The sequence below is a fragment of the Eucyclogobius newberryi genome, unplaced genomic scaffold (assembly GCF_026437365.1).
Source record: "Eucyclogobius newberryi isolate DKJ021-1_F unplaced genomic scaffold, fEucNew1.0.hap1 SCAF_2, whole genome shotgun sequence".
Taxonomy (NCBI): domain Eukaryota; kingdom Metazoa; phylum Chordata; class Actinopteri; order Gobiiformes; family Gobiidae; genus Eucyclogobius; species Eucyclogobius newberryi.
The window spans coordinates 30,680,809-30,704,707 of NW_027315834.1; the positions used below are offsets into that span (position 1 = coordinate 30,680,809).

Consider the following 23,899-nt stretch of genomic DNA (forward strand, 5'->3'; position numbering starts at 1 on the left):
CTGCTAAGTTGATCCAAACACAAAGTAGTACTTTTTACGGTAAAATTTGAAAAATACAAGCATTTTGATGTTATACCAACCTAATATTAATGTTCCAAGTATCATTAAATGTGTGGAGGCATCGAAACTATGTCAAATGCAAAATTTCGAATGATTAACTTTGTCATTCAACAAATACAACATTGACTGGTTGTTTGTGGCCCTCTGCTGCGTATACCAATACGTTTCAAAATTCGGCCCTCTGTGAAAAAGTTGGGACACCCCTGTGTTACATTGTGCACCTTTAAACATATTTACCCAGGAAAGACATTCAGAATGTTTTTACAAATTATTAGTAATGTCTGATTCTTTTATTTATTTATTTTCATTTTTTTTTCAAAAGAACAAACGTAGAACAGGAGAACATTTCTGAACACAACATGAAACGCAACACGAAAATAAAAACAAGTACAAATCAACTAAACCTCAAGAGAAACAAAATCACTGCACATTTAAATACAAAATAAAAGTCCCACTTAGTCCAAAGTATGTCAAATGTCCAACTTAATAATAATGTCTGATTTTTATGCCCAATGAGGTGTTAAATAGTATGAGTTCCAGCATGCTCTCCTCCCTTGAATAAAATCTGCTTTCTTGCATCCACACGATCAATGATAAGATTTCTGTTGCAATATCTGAATCAAATAAAGTTTTTCGTCAGAACTCGGGGAAACCATAAACGTAATCGATAACTCCCTCTGCTTCCTGATTGGTGAATGCATTTGACAAGGGGCGGGACAACCAATTAACAAACTCTGCCTTTGGGGGCGGGGCTTGTGATCAGCGTGGACCAAATGTGGACCAGGCAGACACGCGCGCGCTGATCGCCTGGGGTGAGATAAAGAGTGTACTCCATGGTGTTTCCTGTCGGTGTTTTTAATTTCAAAGACAGAGAGTCAAACGCGTGATGTTTGAACTGAAGAAGAGGAGGAGAAGTCTGCCCTTGACCTGCTCCAGAGAGACGGAGGAGTTCAGGAGAGTGGCGGTGCGACGCAAGTTCAAAAGGCACGCAGGTAAGAGCACGCGCCGAGGTGGGCGTTTCACAATGAGGGGCTAAAGCAGGTTATTCTGAACTACACATCAAAATATGGACGGTTAAAGTACATGATGGTTGACCGTGCATTCTTACTGTGAGCTCTCAATGGTGACGATGATGTGTGTTTGTTTATTTGACACAGTTTATACAGTTTTGATAATGGCAGAATTTGTATTACTATTATTTTGAAATCTAATTATTACAGAACAGTTAATTTGCATTATTGAGAAGTGCTAGTTGTAGACTTTATGTAAGTTTATGTGCTCTCATTTTGTTCAAGGTGCACTATGTCACTTTTCAGGTTACATAGTACATTCTTGTCTTCATAAAAATGTTATTTCTGTAACTGGAATGTTCCACAGTTTGGGATTAAACATTCTTCTTGCATTTATTCAATTGCAGCCTTGTTAAACTTGTATTCTTACTGTGAGCTTGCAATGGTGACAAATCAAACATTATTTAACCAGAGTCACACAAAAGTATTATAAACTGAGTTGGCCTCTGGGTTAAACCTTGTAAGAAAAGGCCGTGACATAGATTACATTGGAGTATAATCCCTAATGTTGTGTGTTTGGGGCACAGTTCGAGCCTCTTTGTGTAATATCTCTGAAATCTCTTTCCCCTGACTCGGATTGGACTTTGAATGTTGTTTAACTCCATTCACAAGATCCCAGTATTCCCTCATCGAGCGCTGCTTCAGCTTTAGACTTTTGTTGGAAAATGTTTTGCACCAGTGCTGTGTCTCCAGCGACATGTATCTGCGATATTGTATCCATTACATGTTGGATATGGGAGATGAATATAAAAATGGATGTATTGCAATTGGGGGGTTTTGGGGAGATAATGCAAAATTTGAATATTTAGTTAGTTAAAAGGGTTAAAATTCCACAAAAAGAGATGATTAAGAATAAAAACAATTTGTGATATTTTAAGTGATTTTTCTGAACCATTTTTGTTTATTTTAAAATCCATCAACGTTTTCTATGATATTTGGACCTCAGCCAACTTACAGTCACAATTTAGCACGTCTTAAAGGATTGCCATAATATCATTCATCAATTAAAAGAGATTTTTTGCCAATATTGCCAATTGGGTGAAATTTTTTTTAATTTTATCTTAATAGTTGTGGTGTGCTTTGTTTTTGATATATGTTCTTAGTTGATTGTATTCACTAACGAACACAAGTTACAAGGAATAAGATGAGGCTATTTACTTTAAAAAGACTGTCACTCCAAACTTAAACAACAGTCAGCGCAAAATTTGCCTTAGGCAGAAAAAGCAGAAGTGAAAAAAACAGCTGAAAGTTGATAGTTTTCCACACGACACATGTGTCTGTAACATATTGTATCTGCGCCTAAGACCAGGAGTAACACTGAAAATCTAATGAGAGAAATGATCTGTCTGAAATTGAAGGTAAGCAACTGTTTTTCCAGATCTAAAGCTTTAGAACAGGAGAAGGGAAAAGCAAGAGCAAGATGATTGTTGACAGCGTTACTGTCAGAAATGTAAAAAACAAACATATTTGTCTCATTGAAATGCTCAACATGTTAAATATAATGTGAACCGTAAGGATGTTTTATCAAAACAATCTAATGTATTTACCTAAAGTTTGAACTACGCTTCAAGCCACATGTTTTTATATGGGAGGATTACTATTGGATCGGCCCCAGTTTATTTTATGGTTTTTAAAAAACAAAAAGTTTCTGTATTCTTTTCAATTGCAATACAAATCTCAATATTGATTTAAAATTGTATAATTTACACAGCCCCTGCACTTTTGGTGTTCAGAAGTTACTGCATCTTCTGATTTCACAATAAACAGTGGGAGCATTTTGTGTAGCTGCTATTTCTCTTCTAGTGACTAAAAGTGTCTGGAAAGTTGACTTATACAAGGAGAACAAAGTACTTAAACATTTGCTCCTAGCGTTTGTTTTTGACCTAGTGTTTGTCTTTGGCTGTTGATTTTTTCAGACAGTGACGTGTGCATCTCCTACAACTACAGAAAGTCATTCCACAGACTCTGTGGAGCAGATCCAAAGTTCACACTGGAGCCTGAGGAAGAACATGAGAGGAGCCCAGCCAAAAGATCCCTCCACAAACCACACGGTAACCTCTCGTCTTAAACTGTATCATAGAATCCTCGTAATGTATCATACTTGATGCTTGATGCACTCTGTACGGTAACTCTGGCAGGTGAGTCTTCCACAGTACAACATTACACGTATCTATCCAGCTTTTATTCAATTACAGGTCATTGCTAAACAAACACTTTATTTTAAACGTATGCATTCTGAGCAGGCTGTAACGCTGCTGCCACTTAGCTTTCTACATTCTTGGCAGCGCAATAACATCTCCATGGATTCAAACAAGTTGTGGTCTCTGCACCAGAAAAGTTACAAAGACACAATGCACTTTGAAGCTAAAAATCGAATGCTAAATGTTATAGCATATTCGACAAATCCATTTCATTACACATTATGCTCTGTTGCAGTCAGTATTCAGATACAATTGCATATTTGACTTACTTCAGGTATATCATATTTTCTTATACTTTCTATCATTACTTGTATTGCATTGGAAAATAGGCTTTCAATGGTTGCGCTCTAAACTTTATGCATGTTTTGTTGCAGTCCCACCTAAATCTCACCTCCAGAGTCCTGTAAAGCCCAGATCACCAAATCTAAACCGGAGCCTGAACGGAGTCTCCATCCCATCTCTGAACTGCTACTCACCCAGTCCTGTCAAAGCCAAAAATAGACCCTCCAGCCCTGCCAAAGCAACTTGGGCTATTTCTCAGCGCACGCCCAGACCAATATTGGGATCACAGGGTTCAGTACATGTAGGAAGTCAGAACCGTAGCCCACAAAGCGAAGGGAAGTACAGCCTGAACGACAGCAGTCCGCTTTCGATACGAGTGCGAAGTCAGAGTCCGATTCATGGGAAGATATGGACCTATACTCCTGCCAAGAACTCCAAGTCTTGGCTCGGAATAAACAAAATCCCAAAGCGTGACAGACATGAGAGGAGCCGACCAAAGTCTCTGAGTGTGCCTGACCTGATCACTTACATGGAAGAAAGCAGGTTCAACCGTTTTTTTCTTTCTTTCTTATTCCTATCATAGCCACACAATATGTTATCATGCTATAGAAAATGTCTACATGTTGTTAATTATTTTACTCCCATGGTCCAATACATTTATGAAATCAAATCTTTCTGAATGATAAGTGACATAAGCGGCCAGATAAATGGCACATTTTAGGTTTATTTTTAACTATCCCAATAACAATTGTGAGACAATATTATGTCAGAAATGTGTTAAAACCTCTTTAAATGCATTAGCTGAGGTTTAATTATCAGACATGTGTGAAATGTCTGTAAAATGAATCACAAAACATATTATATTTAATCGGCTTTTTATTTTTTTATATTTTAAAAGACAACATTCACGATATTATCTAAATTTTGAAATATTTCCCACCTCTAATTGAAATTACTTAATTTTGCCTCTAAAATTGCCATGATTTTTCATTTTAAGGAGAGTGGAGAGTGAGCACTTAAGGAGAGTGAGCACTTTAGTTTTTTGAGTCCAAAACGCCATGTGCTCTTCGAGGATGAATACATATGAGAATTCAGGGAAATTGCCTTGTTAAAAACTATGCAAAATGGGCAAAGATCTGAGACACACTGACCAGGTAAGTTAAAAGTCCTTTATTGTAGACGAGGACACCAACTGTGGTAGAAGGAGAAGCGCAAGGACAATTCAGAAAAAGACCCAGATGAGGTAGAGAGCGCTTACTGTATCAACTCATAAATAAGTCCAGGGAATATTGTAGCTTTCAAAGTCACAATCCAGAAGGTTTCTCTTTGAGAGAGCAATTTTAGCCTGTCACCGCCTGTAATATTAAGAGGGATGGTTTCTTTTTCTGAATTGTCATTACGGTGCTTTTTCTGTTATTTAATATATGTTTAATGTTTTGTTGTGACAATAGTAAGCATGTCTGTCTCTATACTGTGTCAGCTAACCACCACAATTGAATATGTTGGCGTCCCGCTGTATAATAAAGGACTTTTAACGTACCTGGTCAGTGTCCGAGGCACTCTCATTATTCATTTTAGTTGTTACAATTATATTGTGACCTGAATAATGAGTAGTGTAATAATGTGTAGTTTAATAAACTAATTTATGCTTGGTTTAGTTCAGTAGTTAATTAGTTTTGTTCATTAAAGGTGCACTGTGCAACTTATACTCAAGCTTATACAGTTAATAAATAATCTTGATTATAGTAACATAACGACTGAAATAGTAATCATCATATCATCAAAAAATTATGTAAAGAGCTTTTAATGGCTGGTTATCGCACATTTATTGCAATAGTTTGGAACATTCTATGTAAAGCAATAACATCTCCATGGAGACCAGCATGTGGCAAAGAAAAGTTTCATAGTGCGCCTTTTTCAGTAGTTTTCTTTTTGGTAACAAATGTTGTATTTTTCAGTGTTTATCCTGAACCAGACTGTTCTCCACTACAACCACTCCAGACCAGCAATATTTCTGATCCAGATGTTTTCAACCAAACGGACAGTTTAACAAATGAAACAACGATAGCCATGAAGGGAAACGACCATCGAATTGAAGAGGCCAAAATACCAGTGGTCAATGCCCAAAAGTTTTACTGCAGGTGGTCTGAGGAGGAGCGTGTGGAGGAGGAGCGTGTGGAGGAGGAGCGTGTGGAGGAGGAGCGTGTGGAGGAGGAGCCTGTGGAGGAGGAGCCTGTGGAGGAGGAGCCTGTGGAGGAGGAGCCTGTGGAGGAGGAGCCTGTGGAGGAGGAGCCTGTGGAAAAGGAGCCTGTGGAAAAGGAGTCTGAGGAGCATGCGGAGGTGGAGCCTGCAGAAAAGGAGTGTGTGAAAGATGCCGATGGTGCGGAACAGAAAGTGTGTAAAATTGCAAATGAGTTCCTGCAAACGGAGCGTGCTTATGTGGCTCGACTGCACCTGTTAGACCTGGTAAGAAACGACTGATAATATTTTGACATTTTATTAAATTGCTAACGTTTCTGAAATTGTTCTCAGGTGTTTTGTTCACGTCTGACAGAAGAAGCGAACCGAGGCTCTTTCCCTCTCGAAGTCGTCAAAAACATCTTCTCCAACGTCTCCTCCATCTTCTCCTTCCACAGTCAGTTTCTGCTCCCAGACCTGGAGAACTGCATCAGCCACAGGTGAGGCTCTTTGTCTCTGGTGCTGGGGTATTATTGAGCTTGAATGGCAGATTGGACTGAGACTATTTTCACCAATGGACTGAAATGGACTGATCGCTAAGAACCTCAAGATATAATACTTATGCTATAATAAGGGCTGTAATTTATTAGTCATTTAGTCAAATAATCGGTCAATGGTGTCATAATTGACCAAAGGTTTTATTTGTTGACTAATTACTTTATTGAGGTTATAAGGATGTATACGAAGCAATGGCAAAAAGGAGAAGACATGGAGGGATTTGGCTAATGATTGGAATTATGTGTTGGGCTGGTCCAGTATTCCATGACCAGGACGAAATTAAATTAAATTAAATTTATTTTGTAAGGCCCAAAATCACAACAGCAGTTGTCTCGGAGGGCGACAAAAAAAAAAAACACACTGCTCCTCCTGAATCTGAAGTTCAACTATCAGATTCTCCTCTGGAATAGACCTTACCAGGGAGGCTGAGGAGTGTGATCACTCTATAGCTGAAACACACCATCCGGTCCCCCTTCTTGAACAGAGGGACCACTACCCCGGTCTGCCAGTCCAGAGGCACTGTCCCCGACTGCCACACGATGTTGCAGAGACGTGTCAGTCAAGACAGTCCTACAACATCCAGAGACTTTAGGTACTCAGGGCGGATATCATCCACCCCCGGAGCCCTGCCACCGAGGAGTTTGCGAACAACCTCAGTGACTTCAGCCTGGGTGATGGACGAGTCAGCCTCCGATTCCTCAGTCTCTGCTTCCTCTTCGAAAGACGTGACAGTGGGCCACTGATTCAACATGGTTTTCATTTCCCTACCTACACCGGGCGGCAGTCGAAGCCCCCGCCATCCACTGCCACCCAGATCTCTCCGCACCGGCCCCTTACGGATCCTGCCATAGGTGGTGGGTCCACAGGAGGACGGCCCCACGTCGCTTCTTCGGGCTGTCCCGGGCTGGGCTCCATGGGGAAAGATTCTTGCTGTCGAGCGCCCATCCAAGGCTTGGCTCCAGGGTGGGGGCCCCGGTAGCGCCAGTGTGGGCGACGTAACTGGTCTTGTTTTTATTGTCATCATAAAGGGCTTCTGAAGTTAAGGTTGTATGTGTTTTTTCAGAAATGACTGTCCCGGCCTGGGCAGTGTCCTGCTGCAGCACGCCCCCTTCATGAGAATGTACGCCGACTATGTCCGAAACTTTGACCAGTCCTTGGACTTGGTCAGGACTTGGACCGAGCGCTCCTCTGCATTCAGGAACATCATTCAGGACATACAGGTGAGAGGCGCCCTACGGTCTTACGCCAATCAGCCACAGCATTTCACTGAGTCTGTATCTCCTGTCAATGGTTCAAAACTGTTCTTTCAAAGGGTTTATAACAAATCCTGACCATTAGGTGCAGTAGTATACAAAAACAACATTCCATCTACTTTATATGACGTGATTTATGAAACAAACCCATAAAGTGTACTATGAAACTATGACACAAAAACGTATTAGGTTAATTGGGTTTTCTGATATTTGTATGAAACAAATATACGAGCGTTTAGCTCCTCATTTTGATGCGTGTTGTGTTCAGAGCCTGGAGGAGTGTAGCAGTCTGACTCTGCAGCACCACATGCTGGAGCCTGTGCAGAGACTTCCTCGATACGAACTACTGCTCCGAGATTATCTGAAGAAACTCCCAGAGGATCATCCAGATTATCAACCTGCTCAGGGTAAAACATCCGCGTTTTACAATCCATTAATTACTAGGCGTGATAATTACTACTACTACTGACATTTGTTGTAGTTGTTCAATAATTAGATTATTGTAGTACATTTCCTTTTTAGCTGTAAAGGCTTTAATAACATGATTCATTTTAGATATTTATAACTAAAGAGTTTTATTGTGCCATTTATTTCAGCTCATGTTTTAGGTACAGTTTACATTTTATTTTATTTATTATCTGTAGCATTTTATTTTCATAAACCACAAAACAGGATTTGGAGAGGAAAAAAGCAGCAACAACAAAAACACAAGGCTACAAAAATCAAGACAATGATGCATACAGGCCTTATCAAATATGTTTATTCCCCCCTTATAAATGTCCATTGTTAGTTATTTGAGCTCAGTCCTTGATAGTTCGTTCTGTGTCATTCATGTTGTTGCGATAGCTTTCCCCCCTGGTGCCTGTACATTCTATTAGTATCCATCTGTTATTTTCATTGAAGGAGTTGTATGCCCCTGTTTACTCAAATTTTAATGCTTAAAGGTTTTTATGTTTGACACCGTGTTCCATTATATTGATTTATGCAACATTTTCAGTCACAGTAAATCACATTTGAAAGTTTGGATTGGCTTCAATTGTTTATTTATATACAAGTTGTAAAGGTTCACTTTTATTACAAATATGTTTTACTATATCTGTCTCCTTACAGAGTCATTGCAGATTGTTTCCATGGCAACGGTCCACTCAAACAGTGCCATCAAAAAAGCTGTACGTTTCCAAAACACATTTCCACTAAGAAACGTGTTACTGTGCAGTGTCTGAAATGAGTTTGTTGTCTGTGTGTATTATTGTGTAACGCTGGTGTGTGCCTCGCAGGAGGATGTGAGGAAGCTGCTGGAGATCTTTGAGATGGTGGGAGAGAAGGAGGTGGTCAATCCGACAAACGAGTTTCTGAAGGAGGGACGTCTCGTCAAGCTCGCTGCCAGGAACACGTCTGCCATGGAGAGACGGCTCTTTTTGGTTTGAACAATAATGCCTATCTTTGTGTGTTGCCTTTTCCATGTGGGGATAAGCAGTTTTATTTAAGATGTGTGTAGTTTCTGTGACTGAACTTGCGCAAGGACATTCAAGCAATACAAAAATATCAACTTTAAGTCCAAAGAAATTCCAGCTTCATGCATTACTGATTTAATTCGGTAACAGGGCTGCAAAGAAAGTAACAGTTAGTGTTGTGATACTAAAACGTCAAATTTGATATTGATAATAAGGGAACGGCTCAATGTTTGATACCTTAGCATTAGATCATAGATGTACTTCATAGAATATAGTCGTCAACACATCGAAGCAGCAGTGCAGTGCAAATCTAAAACCATTCCGTAAAGGTCAGATTTAGTAATTCTTTTTAATTCGTTTTAATTTGTTTACTTAATTTTTATAATTTGGCATCTCTATTGGAAAGCTCTTTTTAAAAACATTTGGATGGTACAAAATATTGAATTGTATTCTGGATTTGCTCCGGCATTGCTTTTGAGACATTAGATCAAAAACTAAAACTTTAGATATCAGTTTGATTTTGCTTATTGGTCCAATTTAGATGGTGCTTGATTTGTTACTAAGACGAGCTAAAATGCCTATTTCTGCTGTTTCTTGAATGAAGCTTGGGATGTTGCACCACTCTCCTTGTGAGCAGAATAGAGATTAAGCATATTTTCTATTTTCTCATATACGGTAAAAGTAGATGTGCGTTTAAATCCTCTATTGTATTTTGATTTGTGTCCCACAGTTCAATAACTTCCTGCTGTGCTGCTCGCCTAAATTCAGTCTGGTGGGGCAGAGGTACACCGTGCGCTGCAGGATCGGGATGGACGGGCTGAGCGTTCAGCGGACGATAAACGAAGAACATCCTTTTAGTTTTCAGGTCTCTGGGAAGGAGAAGACTGTGGAGCTGCAAGCCAGGTGTGCAGGCAGCAGCAGTTATTCATTCTAAATGTAGGCCTGATCGCTGGTCTGGCCAAATGTCCTTTAGAAAGCTTCACCGATAATTCAACTGTACTAAACATTGTCCTTATTGTCTTCATGTAGTTCTAAAGAAGAACGCGATGACTGGATAAAGGTAACGTTCAGCCCGGGGTTTCTTCCACATGCACCTTGTCCAAATGTGCAGTTTCTTCACATTGTGTCGTCTTTTTGCAGGTGATCCAGGAAGCCGTTCGTGTTTTCCAGAAGAAGAATGAAACTTTCAAAACGGCCACGCAAGAACTAATCAGGGAGCAACCGGTAAGTGTGGGGCTCGTGTGAATGCGATGTACAGTATCAACTTTAAGAAATCATCCAAGGCGATACACTGGCTCCTCACACATTTTGTACAGATGAAGGAACTGGGTCGCCGCGCTCCGAAGTGGATCCGAGACCATGAGGTGACGACGTGTATGAAATGTAACGAGCCTTTTAACCCGCTCACGAGAAGGAGGCACCACTGCAGAGCCTGCGGATGTGTAAGCCAGGGTTTCTACTCTCCCAATACTGTTACGTCATGCGCTACTTTTACTTCTACTTTTACAGGTTGTGTGTTGGAAGTGTTCAGACAACAAGGTAGCTCTGGAGTACGATGGGAACAAGCTGAACAGAGTGTGTAAATCCTGCTTCCTCATCCTGACCACTAAGCGAAGAGAGCGACCAAGAGCAGACGTGAGCACCGTTTCTTTATCAAAGTCTAGTGTTGGATAACCAAAATGCACATGTAATTGTACTGTATCCAAGGTATGTAGGCAATGATATATTGTAGAGATGGTACGATATAGTGTAGTGTGTATTCTATAATAGTAACATACAGTAACAGATCGTTAGTCTGAACAGAAAAGTGAATGAATAATAATCTTAGAAACTGATTCATATTTATAAAGCACTAGAGCAATATAGTTAAATTGTAATCTTTTGAATATAAAAAAATTGCAGATTTCTAATCAAATATGTTTGTGTTGTTGCAGTCAGACAGTCCCATATTACCGAGTTTAATGAGCGGCTTCTTAAATTATGGTCACAACCCAAAATCAAGGCAACAAACTTGGGCTGTTCTTCCCAAAAATGATCCGACGGTCCTGTACTTGTATGCTGCGCCACAGGTAGGAATATATCAATGTTTTATTTTACAAATATTTGTCTGTTTACTACATTTAAAAGTGTAACATCTGATTGTGCTTTGACAGAAAAGGGACAAAATTATTTAACAAGAGGTTTACGTCATTTAAATTAATAATTAATTATTATTATATTTGAAAAACCCATTACACTATTCACACATGTTTTGACTGGTGTCTCTTCTGTGTTTTTCTGTAGGACGTCAAACCCCTGTCCACTATTCCTCTGCTCGGCTACACGATGGAGAAATGTCCGCAGGAGTTTCTGGGTCAAGCTTGTTTCTGTTTGAGACAATCAAAAATCACGCACACTTTCTTTTGCGACCACACGGACAACAGAGACCGCTGGACGACAGTTCTGAAGACCGCCATTTACAACACTACACCCGCACTAGCCTCCACCGACCCCGGCAACGTCAATGTGTGCAACGCCAGCTCCTCCAATAGTGACGACTACATTATAATCAACAATGACACAGAATAATTTTAAACCGGTTATAGGGGTTTCTTTCTTTTTTTTACAATATTAAGTTTTCTATGTTGTTTTTTTACATAATGCATCTCAATAAATTAAAACTATGTAATAAAGTCGATATATTGTGTATCTATTAAATTATGATGTTTTTATCGCTAGAGAAATGGAGCTGGACACGTTTGCTTCAACTAAACTGCGTAATGTTTTTATTTTTTTAACAATTTATTGACACTTGCCTGCATTTTAAACTCTGCTCTATTTTTTTATTTGCAACTGAAACAATATATTTATTTTTAAGCAGATCTGCTGAAGATGAGCACAGCATATAAACTAACTGTAATTGTAACTTAGTTACTTATTCAGTGACATTGAACAGACTATAACTGCGTTCATAACCAGTGATAATGCACTTTATTTGAGAATGGTTTTACAGTAAAATAAACATGTTTTAACGAGTCAAATGTATCACCGTGTTCCTTCAACAGAAATCTGTACATGGTGTTCAAGTGGATATTGGACAGCGAGTTGGAAATATAACTTGAGTGGAAATAAATTCATAAAAACACATTTCTGAATTATTTAAAACGTTTATACATTCAAATGTGGATGTGTTTCTGTATTTTCTCAAACTCAAGAATGTTGTGATGGTAAGTCTAAAGATGCAATTCACTTACCGCATGTATTTGTCTAATTTTAGAATCTTTTTTAGTTTTTTACCTTCAAGAATTTAGAAAACCTAAAAGGTCTTGGGTAAATAAACCACTTCAGTAAAATTAAGTGTTTTCCACCGCTGACTTCTGAGGTTTCACATAAAACGCATTCAGCTTATTCCATTTCATCAGAACATAATTATTTACAACAAAATAGTTTACAAATGACTAAGACAAAATATTCAAATAATACAAAAGCATGTTTTGTGCACGAGCCACAAAGTGATGTGAAGTGTTACGTTCAGGACATATAGAGGGTGATTGTTGAGGTGTATTTGTTATCAAAGGAAAAATGTAATAAAAGATGCATTCATCTGCCTTTTCTTACTTGAAATCATTTTAAAATCCCTTGACAATTTTTTCCAGGGTGAATGTAATATTTTGATTTTGTACAAATGAGACGGATCAATTCTTGATTCCTAAATTCTTATCCAATAAATCTTATTCATAGACACTGAGGCCAAAACATAAACATACTGCTTTTTAAAAAAATATTTAACAAATACTGTGTAAGATTCCATGTTTGTGTACAATATATTCTTAGTTTTCATAATACAGAGTTAGGATTTGCCAAAGACGGGTGCTTTGATGTCTGCACTTTTAAGTAATTGAATTTAGATTAGTTATGGTAAATATAAAAATGTGTATAGAAGATCTTATTAGGGCTGGGTAGCTTTTTTGTCTTTTCTTTTTCCCAGTACTTGGTGTTGGTACCTGAACTGTACTTATTTTTTCCCTATATTAATCATTACCTAGCATAACAAATAATAATAATAATAATAATGTTCATAATCTACATTTAATGCCATTTCGTTGTGTTACATTCGAACGTTGTGTAGCACTCAAACAATGTTATTTCACCAGTGCTTAACATCCCATCCGCACTGTAGACCCAGCCAACAGTGCGCCTACATTTAAATGAAGTGGTTTCTTCCGGTATTTCAGGTGCATCTTTTCAGTCGCAACAATTAAACTTCCAGCTCTTTTTTTTTTTTTTGCAGCAGTAAATGTAGTGTTTACAGACATGGCTTGTGAAGGCAGTTTGACCATACAATATTCAACAGTTCAACTAATGTGGACCTGATTTGGACATAAGAGGCATTTAGTTCAATGTGATTTCCAGCACTTCTTGTACAAAGAGGAAAACCCATATCACACACGCACACACAGGCTGACACACTGTACAAAAAAGTATTTACAGAAATGGCTACCTTTCTCTCAACTTCAACTCGACCAACAAGGCAATCTTGCATCTTCAGCTTTGGACCCCAACGCTTTTGAAATCTGCTTGCGTCAAACTTGCTTTTAGTTGGCGTTAACAGTCTCTTTTCATAACAGCCATGACACCCAAGGACAAAATGTACCTATTGCTAGAGATTGGCTCAAAGGTTCAAACCCAAAGTTAAGGGTTTAGTGCAGGGCTATTCAACTTACAGTAAGTTTCCCGAGGGCCAGATTTTTCAGGACGCACAATTTGACAAAATATCAACCACTATTTCAATACATTGAGTTAATACAATAAAATCACTACTGGTAGATTAGATTTTTGTGAGAAATAACATTCTTATTGTTGGTTAATTCTTTACCAACATTGCCCATCCAGTGTCAGCAAGATGAATTCTCACGATTTTCCCGCAGATTTGTTTGCAGTCTGCGCCAGTGGTTTAAGGAGCCAATCATATGTCATTTAGGGCCGGCAGGTGAGACTGGAACCAATCACAGAGCAGCATTGTGGTTTGGCCGGAAATCATAACTGAACAAAAAAAAAACATGGCGGCACCGACGGCCATACTTATTACTGAATACTAATTTTAGAACAAATAGACTATTTTCTTTTTCAAACATGTGCACACAATGCCGCTTTGTACATTTGTGGATGAGTAAGAGGACTGACCGCTTTTCTGAACACTGGATTTATCACAATTTAGACTCTTCTGCTTTTTCCACTGTTGTGACGCTTCAAACTCACTTCAGAGACACAGAATCTGAGCTGTTACATCCAGTGCAGACCCAGGCCTAACCCTGAATCAAAGTGCAATAGACAGTATACTGCTAAGATCGACAGTTTCTCTAAACAGGATGGACTATGGGAAATAAATTAATAAAACACATTTTTAAAATCTTGTTTGGTTTTCTAAGAAGTTGCCCTACAACTAATTTCCAGCAAGAGACCAAATTACACATAGCTCTAATAATTAGATCTACTTTCCCAGTGTGACTGGGAATACCAGCAGTGCAGCACAAAATCAATTCAAAGCAAAACTCTTTCTCTCTTTCCATTTGACTGACGGTTCCTCAACTGCAGCAGAGTTGTTCAGAGACGAGCAGCGTGTCGTAGCCGTAGATCTCCAGCAGGTGGAGCAGGAAGAGCCGGTCTCCGTGAGGGTCCAGCCCCATGGCCCTCACCGTCTCCTGGGTCAGGGTGGGCTCAGTGCTGCTGGCAACTTCACTCAGCGTCTGGAAAATCCGGTTGTTCTGCTCCAAGAAGAACCTAGTTGAAAAACGCAGATGAATAAAAAAACGTCTTAAATACTTTGACAAAGAAGTGAAAGATAGATTTGTTCACATTATAGGCTTTTGTGTTAGGGACTTCATTTCAATACCAAATATGTGTTGATCAATTCATTCCAGTTTCATTCTGATCTAACTCGGACTTGATTTGGTCCCGTTTTAGTCCTGGTTTAGCCCCAGTTTTGATGTGATGTCTGTGCAAGTGTGAACGCAACCTCAATTATTAATAGTGGTTGTTTTCAAACTAGGGTTGAAACAAGTTCATTGATTAATCGTAACTAATCAATTATTAATTATTCACAAATTCAGTAATCAAATAACTATTTTCTAAAGTACACCCAAACTCCAAAAAATCAGGGCAGATTTAAAAAGGAAAAAAATAATTAACCTTAAGCTTAAATAATTAGCATTATTTAAGCTTAATTTGGTAGCATTGTGTCAAAAAGCTCATATTCTTGGACCATTCGAGATCTAAATAGCTAAAAAATAATGACATGTTTTGCTTAGGTGTTTAGGTTACTATGCAAACCTTTATTCTTTATGGACTTGTACTCACAGAATGAATAGATCCTCTTCACTGGACACACAGTCTCCAGTCTCCTCTTGCGAGTACAGCAACATTTGCCTAAACACAATTGAAACACTGTTTTTTAGGAAATCTCAGCATTAATGCACAGTAATAATGTCGTACTAAAGTTGGCATCGCTTTAAAGTGGCACAATGAATGTAACGATCTTAACTGTACCTTTGCTCTGTGAGTTTGTGGTACTTGTCTTTGTCTGCGGCGCTGAGTCGGAGCAGCGGCTTTAGTCCTTCTCTGTACGTTTTCACATTTTGATTGTCCAAGTAAACATCGTACAGATCCTTCTTCTCCTCAAAGATCTTCTCAGTAGTGCCTCAAAGTACAAACAAAGCAGGTTATTGTTTTACTACTGCTACTACTACAACTAACAGTGTGTCATGAGAGTCAAGAGAGTGTCAAGATTTCTTACAAGCGACGTAGGAGAGCTCGTTTTCCAGTGCACTGATGTCAGCCACGTTCACGTAGAAAAAGGGCCTAAACTCGGGCACGGCGACTCCGATGCCCGGGATGGAGATGTTTGCCAGACAGCAGCAGCAGTAAACTATGAAGAAAGAGAGTCTGTTAACACACGTATAATATGAGAAATGTAACTGAACAGCCAAATAAAACACAAAGCAAACGATGTATAAACGGCAAACCAGGCCAACAAAAACAAGGTGAACTAAACCAGGACAAACTCGAACTAAACTTGGACAAAAAAGTATGGTCCATAGTTTTAACAGTAGGGGAGGTTCTTTGTAATATTATTTTAGTGATATAAAAATACTTATTATAATTGTAGATAAATGTATGACGGTTGACAGTGCTCTTGGCATTAGGGTTCAAATAAGGCCAATTTAATATAGTGGTGGGAAAGGTATTGAAAAATGAACAATGACGCAATTGATGTTTTGAAGATTGAAAATTAGACTTTATCATCTATAATTAACGCTATTACAAATTACATCAAAAAGTATTACAAGATTTGAGTATGGTATAAACCCCTTTCTGGTTAATTTTCTATTTACGTTTGGGCTGGATTTGAACCTCAACCAAAACATTTACAGACACATTACAGATATATCATTAAAATATTTTCTGATTATTTTTATCAAGAAAAAATGTATAAATAATTAAAAAAATAATTAAAACACATTAATTTTGTCCACCTCTAAACCAATACCACTTCCACTTCTGCCTGTACCCTTTGGAGTCCCTTGAGTTGTTATTTTTTGATAAATTGTGCTTATTAATTGGTGTTTTAACTTCATTTCCTCACCTCGGTAACAGACCACTCCCACAGGCGGAGGAGAGAAGATGAGGATGCGTCTCCGGAGCAGAGCCAGTTTCCACAGCACCATGATGTGCTCCCCGAAAAAACGGATGAACTGGGACATGCAGCCGGCCGGATGAGTGATCTGAGGTAGAAGATAAATGAATCAAAAGAATATTACTTTTACTCTAATCCTATTTCATTTCAACTTTCTTAATTTTCAAGCGTCAATGGCTTTTTCTATTGTCTCACGTATTTTACTTAATTCTTACTGAAATGTTTTTAAACCCCACATAAATATTTCCGCTATGTTGTACCTTCCACAAAATCTAAATATGTAAGTGAAAATGTCTCATGAAAATTTACAATCTTATGCAAAGTATACTTTTTAAATACTGATACTGATTTACGTCCCACAATGATTAAAAAAAAGAAAAAGACAATTTAATGTAATTTAATGTGACAAAATAATAGTATTTTTTTTAATTGTATTATGTGATGATAAGATGATGAGTCCAGATCATTCTCAGACTATTCAATTTAGAATCTAGTTTTGATGTAAGGTACCTTTCTTTTAATCAATTCATGGTATATATTTTTGACAAACTGATTAATGACTATGACTGAGAAACACAATCTGAAATGAAGAATGATATTTACAGTTGATGGAGTGATATAGCAGTACCTTCATCTCGGGGTGCATGCTGTGATTGATGACAGCTCCCCAGGCATTAGCTGGACACGCAGTGACAATCCCATCACCACCAGGGGGCAGCACTGCTCTCTTATCTTCATAAAAAGCCTCTAGAGGAGAGTAGTGGCCTGGAGTCTGCAGCTGAAGTCTGGCAAGAAAATGTTCAAATAAATACTAACATCTCTTTGAATTACAGTATTCACGACAGGTTTACACAGATTATGTCAAACAAGTGAACATAACCATGCTGCTATTTCTAACAATGTGTTTCTAATGGTGATTGTGCAATTAATTAAGTTTAAGTAACTTTTAAAATATCAATTCTGTTTTAATAAAAGCTTGTTCTCTTGGCCTGACTTTAATTCTATTAGGGAAAGAACTGCATCTATGACAAAAATGCCCACATTCCTAAATGTCTTAATCACGGCATGATGAACACTAAGCCCTTTATATAAGCAGCAGACGGGGCCGTGATGGACACAGATGGAGAATCTAGAGCAGAGATGAGTGAGGAGCGACCGCTGCATGACTCCAGGCCAATCTCACGACCAGGTTAGAGAAGCAACAAGAGGAAGTTCATGGGAAGAAAAGGGAAGAAAGAGGAAATGGCCCAGAGTGGAGAATTGTGGTTGAAGAACTGGGTTGTTGTTTTTTTATACTGTGATTGCACACTAGAATAAAATGCTTCACTTTACACCTCTAAACCAGAATTAAACTCGGACCAGGCCAGGACTGAATAAGCACTGAATAACATATATACTTCATGGGCTGAAACTATAATCCGGACTAGAACAGGAGTTATACAGTGTAAAAAACAAATACCTCAAAAGATTCTTAAAAATCCTTCTCATACTAGAGATAACAAAGCCATGAATGGGAGAGGAGGGACAGAAAGTGAAGTTTATATAAAGAAAAAGTGGGTAATGGAAAAGAGGAACAGAGTGAACAAAAGCAGAACTGTCTTATTTCTGATTTTGAGGGATAAATGCAAGTTGGAATGACTAAAATCTCTGAATAATATGGATTTGTTTCCCCCTGTGAGCATCAGCTTTTAAGCGGTAAAGAAGAATTCCAGTAAGTAAATGGTCAAGCTTAGAATCAGAAATAAATTATTGATCACACAGGATGTAACTAATATTTGTGGTTTATTTTATCCTAGTTTAGGCCTGAATAGACTTAAGACTTTAAAATGGATAAAATAGGAAACCTTTGCTGTATAATATTGATCGTTAATGTCAAGACTATAATGATCAAATCCAAACCAGGACAAGCCACAACATTAAAGAAGAACCAGCGCTAGGATAAGATTATATGTAATTAAAATATAAATAAAGGCTGAAACTGCAGACGTTGTGTGAACGACTGCTCTAGTTTGTCAGTGCCCTGCTGTGTATTTCACTTCAGCAGCAGCGGGGAGCGCTCTTACCGGACTTGATGCTCCAGGAAGCTCATGTATCTGTACAGGAGAGTGTAGGAAGGAGACAGGATACCCACGGACTTCATCCGCGCCCCTCGCTCCACCGTGCTCTCCACCGCCATGTTGGCAAAGCAGGCCAGGCCGAAGTAGCCGCCCTTTCGGAAGTAGCTAAAATGGCCACACAGGGAGACAAAGGTAATTACAAGTCATAAAACACAGCCGACTGAGGAGAGAATGTAGCTTTGGTCGTATTCTTTGGGACCGGTCACACCTGCACATAGTCTTCCTGAAGATGGGAGACACTCTACTCTGGCAATGTTTAAATCTAAGCTAACAGTTTTGTTTAGCTGTGCATATGACTGAAAGGATTCTATTTGCACTCTTCTCTTTTGGGTCTTTTAGGACTTTGAATTGCCCTGTGTACGAACTGGGCTCTACAAATGAACTTGCCTTGCCCTTTTCTGGTGAAGCATCCACCACCTGCTTGTCTCCATGGAGAATGTTCCAAAATATGACATTAAATCCAGCTTAAAGTAAGAATACCCAAGGTATTTTTAAACAATGAAACACGTCATTAAATAAGTGTAATGCGATTCCGTGGAAAAGCTGCAACATCTCTATGGAGACAAGCAGGTGGCAGACCCTCCACCAGAGAAGTTACACGGGGCCCCTTTAGAATTGTGTCTGCAAATACGCACATGAAGTCTGTGGAGACTCTGTGAGATCCACTGGCGATGGCCTTGAACTCCACACCCTCCAGGTCCATGTCTTTGGGCAAACACCACTCCAGCATGTTCCCTGCCACAAAACACATCAAATCAAGCCATCAATCACAGCCCATAGTTAGACACAATATCAAATCCCTGTCATGCCACTGAAAAAGACGTGACGGAGCCCAAATGCTTTCTTGGCTGTTCTTTGTGTGTCAGCTGACGTTCAAGTGGCAGCTGAGCAAATACAAGAGCAAGATAATGAGTGACTCAGACTGACGAGATGTATAAGTATGTATTTAGTGTGCAGCATTTTATTAGAACAGAAGATGTTAAAGCCACCTGAGTAACTAAACATCTTTACTTTACTTTACTTTACTTTACGTGATGGTAAACAGGATGACTGCAGGATTAACCACAATCTAATTTCACAATAGAAGCAGATTTGTTATTTGAATGGTCAATACTTGCAAAAGAGCAAAGGCTAATATTATTTAAGAAACAAATACTATTCTTGTTACAGTCTTAGTTTTTCCTCTACAAACATTAACATTTCTATTTCTGTTTAAAGTACAATAGTCAGTATTACAGTTTGAACTGGAAACAAAGTAGCAGGTTTAGTTTTTAAATGTATTAATTTAATTGAAGGATTTTTTTGGCCTGTAGACTTTATTAGACAGGACAGAATAGCAGGAAAGGGGGGTGAGACTGGGGAAGGACATTGCAGCAATTCACCAAGCACATGTGCTATCCACTCAGATTTAATCGGAGATAGTTAAAGCCAAACTAAATTGTTCAGCTCCAGCTCAGTGGTAATAGTAACATTTCTCATTGGGTGAAAATGAACATTCAAACTTCCTTGAACAGCACTATACAACTAAAACCTAATCATAAACTAATCCTAAATAACTAAACGAATCCTAAATAACTAAACTAATCCTAAATGACTAAATGTTACAGCTACTTTTGTGGCAATACTACCACATACAAGCAGCTGGTTATTTGAATCTGAAAAGAAATGACAAATCAAAAGGTTATCATTAATTCTGGTATCTTTGAGACCCCATGACACAAAGATTAACTGGAGTGATTGTGCCATGTTGAGTAAGAAAATACACAGAAATACAAATCTGCTTCCCTGTAATGATTTTGTAGTAGTAGTAAGGCTACTGATCTTTACATCATCGATTAGACTGAACTGCCCTAACGCCTCCTATTTCATCAGGACTTGCCCTGTCTGTAACATGGCACTAATTAATAATGTATAAGCTCACTCTGCCTAGATGTGGTCCCATTGATCCACTCGGTTTTAAGCCCCTTGACTTTACATTTTACCTATTTGGACAACAGAGGACGTTGTCGAGGATTTAGCTTTGTCACTAAAGGCCACACCTGTAGTGGTGCAAAACTGGCTCTAACAGGGACAGGCTTCTTCTCCTTCAACAGGGCTGTGCGAATGTGAGTCTGCCTTGTGTTACTCGTGTTCACTGCATGGGACACGTCACAAATGTACAAAACATAAATACACAGTTAATTTGCAAAGGATTTTGAATATGAAAAACTTCCCATACAAGCTAGAGTACATAAGGGAAAGAACTATGACAGTAGTGTGTATGTCGGTGTAATCCCTCATTAGTAGTGTGTATGGGACGATCGCCTGGTGTAGTACAATGAAAATAATGAATGTCCCCACCCAATAAAGATAAGCTTGTCCCCCATAAAATAGGTTGGAAAAAAAAGAGACACACACAGTAAGAAAACAATTCCTCTAATAATAAATGAATGATGAATAAGACACAAAATTCCCAGGGATCAGTGTGTCCTCACTGCTCCTCCCTACTTTGGTTCCTACAGCTGCACGTCTACGATTCACTGTAGATCTTTTGGAAATCAATAATAATTAGTTCAGAAATGGCCAATGAAGACCATTTTTGAGTACAACCTGATCAGTCTTGACAAAGATCATAATGCAGCATCTCACCTGTCCTTGTGTTGAACGTAACCACGAAGACAGACACTATCTGGTCCTTCTCCTCCCATTTCACCATGCTGTCCTCCAGGGCCACCTCCCTGCCGGCTGAGTCCGACAGACAGTCCTCCTCGTCCGGGCGCGGGGCTTGCTCGGCGACCGGTGGGCTACTGGGACCACCCTGCCCGCCGCTCCACCCAAAGCCAGACACGACAGAGCGGGTGTCGGGGGGACTCGGCAGACGATCATCGGGAGCGTCTCCTCCGGGCTTCTCCGCCGACGGAGCCTCCTCCCAGTCCAGCAGAGGGGCCCTGTCCGACCGCTCCATCAGCCCTGTCCCGCCTCGTCTGTCTCACCGCGGACTGGAGGGATGTCTCCTCCGCCAGTCAGCGTCCATCCGCGGATGATTGCGCCTCAAATGAAAAGCAACATGATTCACGTTTACGACAGCTACATAATGCGTTGTAACACCCGTATGGCCTGAGGTTGCCCACTTCTGTCAGTGAAATCTATTTGGTTTTGCAGTGGTAATAAATTTGATGCTGTTTAAAGAGGGCAACTCCTCGATGTCACTGCGATCCGAGCTGCGTTCAAAACAACGCGGTCCCTGCGTATCACCCGATCCTTTGACAAAGCGGTGTGAACGTTTGGAAACGCCAATTTTATGCGTGGTTTTGAACGCAGCCCACGACGTGCTTGATAAACTAAAGCTCTACTTCCACATGGCAGATTCAATTAAAAATATATATATTTATTGAAGGGTTAAAAAAATAGACGAACACGTAGATAAAAATGAAAAAACATTTTAAGTGAAAGTGAAAGTGGAATATAATGCAATTTCAATTCCAATGGATGATTTAGATTAGCCTCAGAATAGCAAAAATATGGAAAAATCAAGGTGATTTTGGCTAATGATGACATCTCAGTTATAGAGCCCGTATTGTTATAGAGCCCGTAATGTAATTTACTGTTATATTTTCCTTGTTTGTTTCATTGGAGCTTTACACTTTAGTTTTTTTATTAAGGCAAATGCTTACAGAAATAATGTTTTTCATTTTATCTACAGATACATTACATACTTCTCCACAAATCAATACTTTTTTTGTGAAGCCAAATGCACTTTTTGAGGCAAGAAAATTATAAATATTAATATATAAAGGACAAGATCGTGGATACAATCGGTCGAAATGAGTTTCCTCTGCCGGGTGGCTGGGTGCCTGCTGGGCACTCCCTTAGAGATAAGGTGAGCAGCTCAGTCACACGGGAGGAGCTCAGAGTAGAGACGCTGCTCCTCCACGTCGAGAGGAGCCAGCTGAGGTGGCTCGGGCATCTAATCCGGATGCCTCCTGGGCGCCTCCCTGGGCAGGTGTTCCGGGCATGTCCCACCAGGACGAGGCCCCGGGGAAGACCCAGGACACGCTGGAGAGACTATGTCTCTTCGCTGGCCTGGGAACGCCTCGGGATCCCCCCGGAGGAGTTGGAAGAGAAGTGTCCCAGCCACGGATAAGCGGAAGAAAATGGATGAATGGAATATTAATAATTGAATATATTTCCCCATCCTTATTAGGCTACAGTCTGCTTGATTTAGTCTCAAGTCACCTCTATTCCGGAATTTTGAATATTTTGTCATTATTTCTCTACAGTTGAACAGTTGAATATATTCTTCTTCTTTGGTGTTTTATGGCAGTCGGTGTCCAAGTGTTAAAATATTCTTTATTAGTCTCAAGTCACCTCTATTCCGGAATTTTCAACATTAAGTAATTATTTCTACACAGTTGAATCTTCTTCTTCTTCTTCTTCTTCTTCTTCTTCTTCTTCTTCTTCTTCTTCTGTGTTTTATGGCGGCTGGTTACCTTTGTTTCGTCATAAGGCGCTGGTACAGCTGGCAGCCCGGTGTAAACGCTCTCTCTTCTTTCTCACACTTATTGTGCTTTATCTCCTATATTTAGTAAATATAATTAGTATATTTTTTCTATTTTACTGTGCGATAGGGACACGCGCTGGAATAGTTTTTGAATTCAACTGTTTTTGACTTTTTTCGGCTGGATTTGAGCGTTTTTCGTTGCGTTCGTTGTGTTGTTGTGACGTGAGCTAGCTCCGAGTGAGCCCACCAGGCTGAGGCCGGCTACAAGAGGAGGATGGAGGAGCAGCTGCAGCAAAAGAACATTCAGGGAGTGTGGAGGAGCCTGAAGACCATCTCGGGCTTCAAAATCCCCCCTGCCCAGACAGAGGGGGATCTACAGTGGGTGAATGATTTAAATGCTCACTTCTTGAGGTTTGATCGGTCACCCGCCCCTCCCCCTGCACAGCTGCATGCTCCCTCTTCCACAGGTGGACAATGCCCTGCATCTGTTCCTCTTCGCTTATCTGCCCCGGACCATCAGCTCCCCACTTCGCCTGGACTCACCCATCCCCCCAGCACACGGTCCCCCTGCCAA

General features: G+C 39.6%; 2 protein-coding genes across 2 annotated transcripts; one reads left to right on the top strand and one right to left on the bottom strand.

Annotated features, from left to right (window-relative positions):
• Window positions 1–845: 845 nt before the first annotated feature.
• On the top strand, window positions 846–11,637 carry LOC140368112 (FYVE, RhoGEF and PH domain-containing protein 4-like). The gene is made up of 17 exons (XM_072454997.1): window positions 846–1,052; window positions 3,047–3,181; window positions 3,706–4,156; window positions 5,572–5,773; window positions 5,933–6,079; window positions 6,146–6,291; window positions 7,413–7,569; window positions 7,871–8,009; window positions 8,713–8,771; window positions 8,880–9,023; window positions 9,787–9,959; window positions 10,086–10,116; window positions 10,197–10,280; window positions 10,373–10,498; window positions 10,566–10,691; window positions 10,991–11,125; window positions 11,340–11,637. The coding sequence occupies exons 1-17, from the start codon at window positions 947–949 to the stop codon at window positions 11,622–11,624; spliced, it is 2,646 nt and encodes an 881-aa protein (XP_072311098.1). The 5' UTR covers window positions 846–946; the 3' UTR covers window positions 11,625–11,637.
• Window positions 11,638–14,384: 2,747 nt separating this feature from the next.
• LOC140368113 (DENN domain-containing protein 11-like) lies at window positions 14,385–21,942 on the bottom strand. The gene is made up of 9 exons (XM_072454998.1): window positions 21,474–21,942; window positions 19,481–19,580; window positions 18,792–18,950; window positions 17,357–17,513; window positions 16,678–16,816; window positions 15,829–15,960; window positions 15,582–15,732; window positions 15,393–15,461; window positions 14,385–14,816 (listed from the first exon to the last, which is right to left on the bottom strand). The coding sequence occupies exons 1-9, from the start codon at window positions 21,787–21,789 to the stop codon at window positions 14,621–14,623; spliced, it is 1,419 nt and encodes a 472-aa protein (XP_072311099.1). The 5' UTR covers window positions 21,790–21,942; the 3' UTR covers window positions 14,385–14,620.
• Between the last annotated feature and the right edge of the window lie 1,957 nt (window positions 21,943–23,899).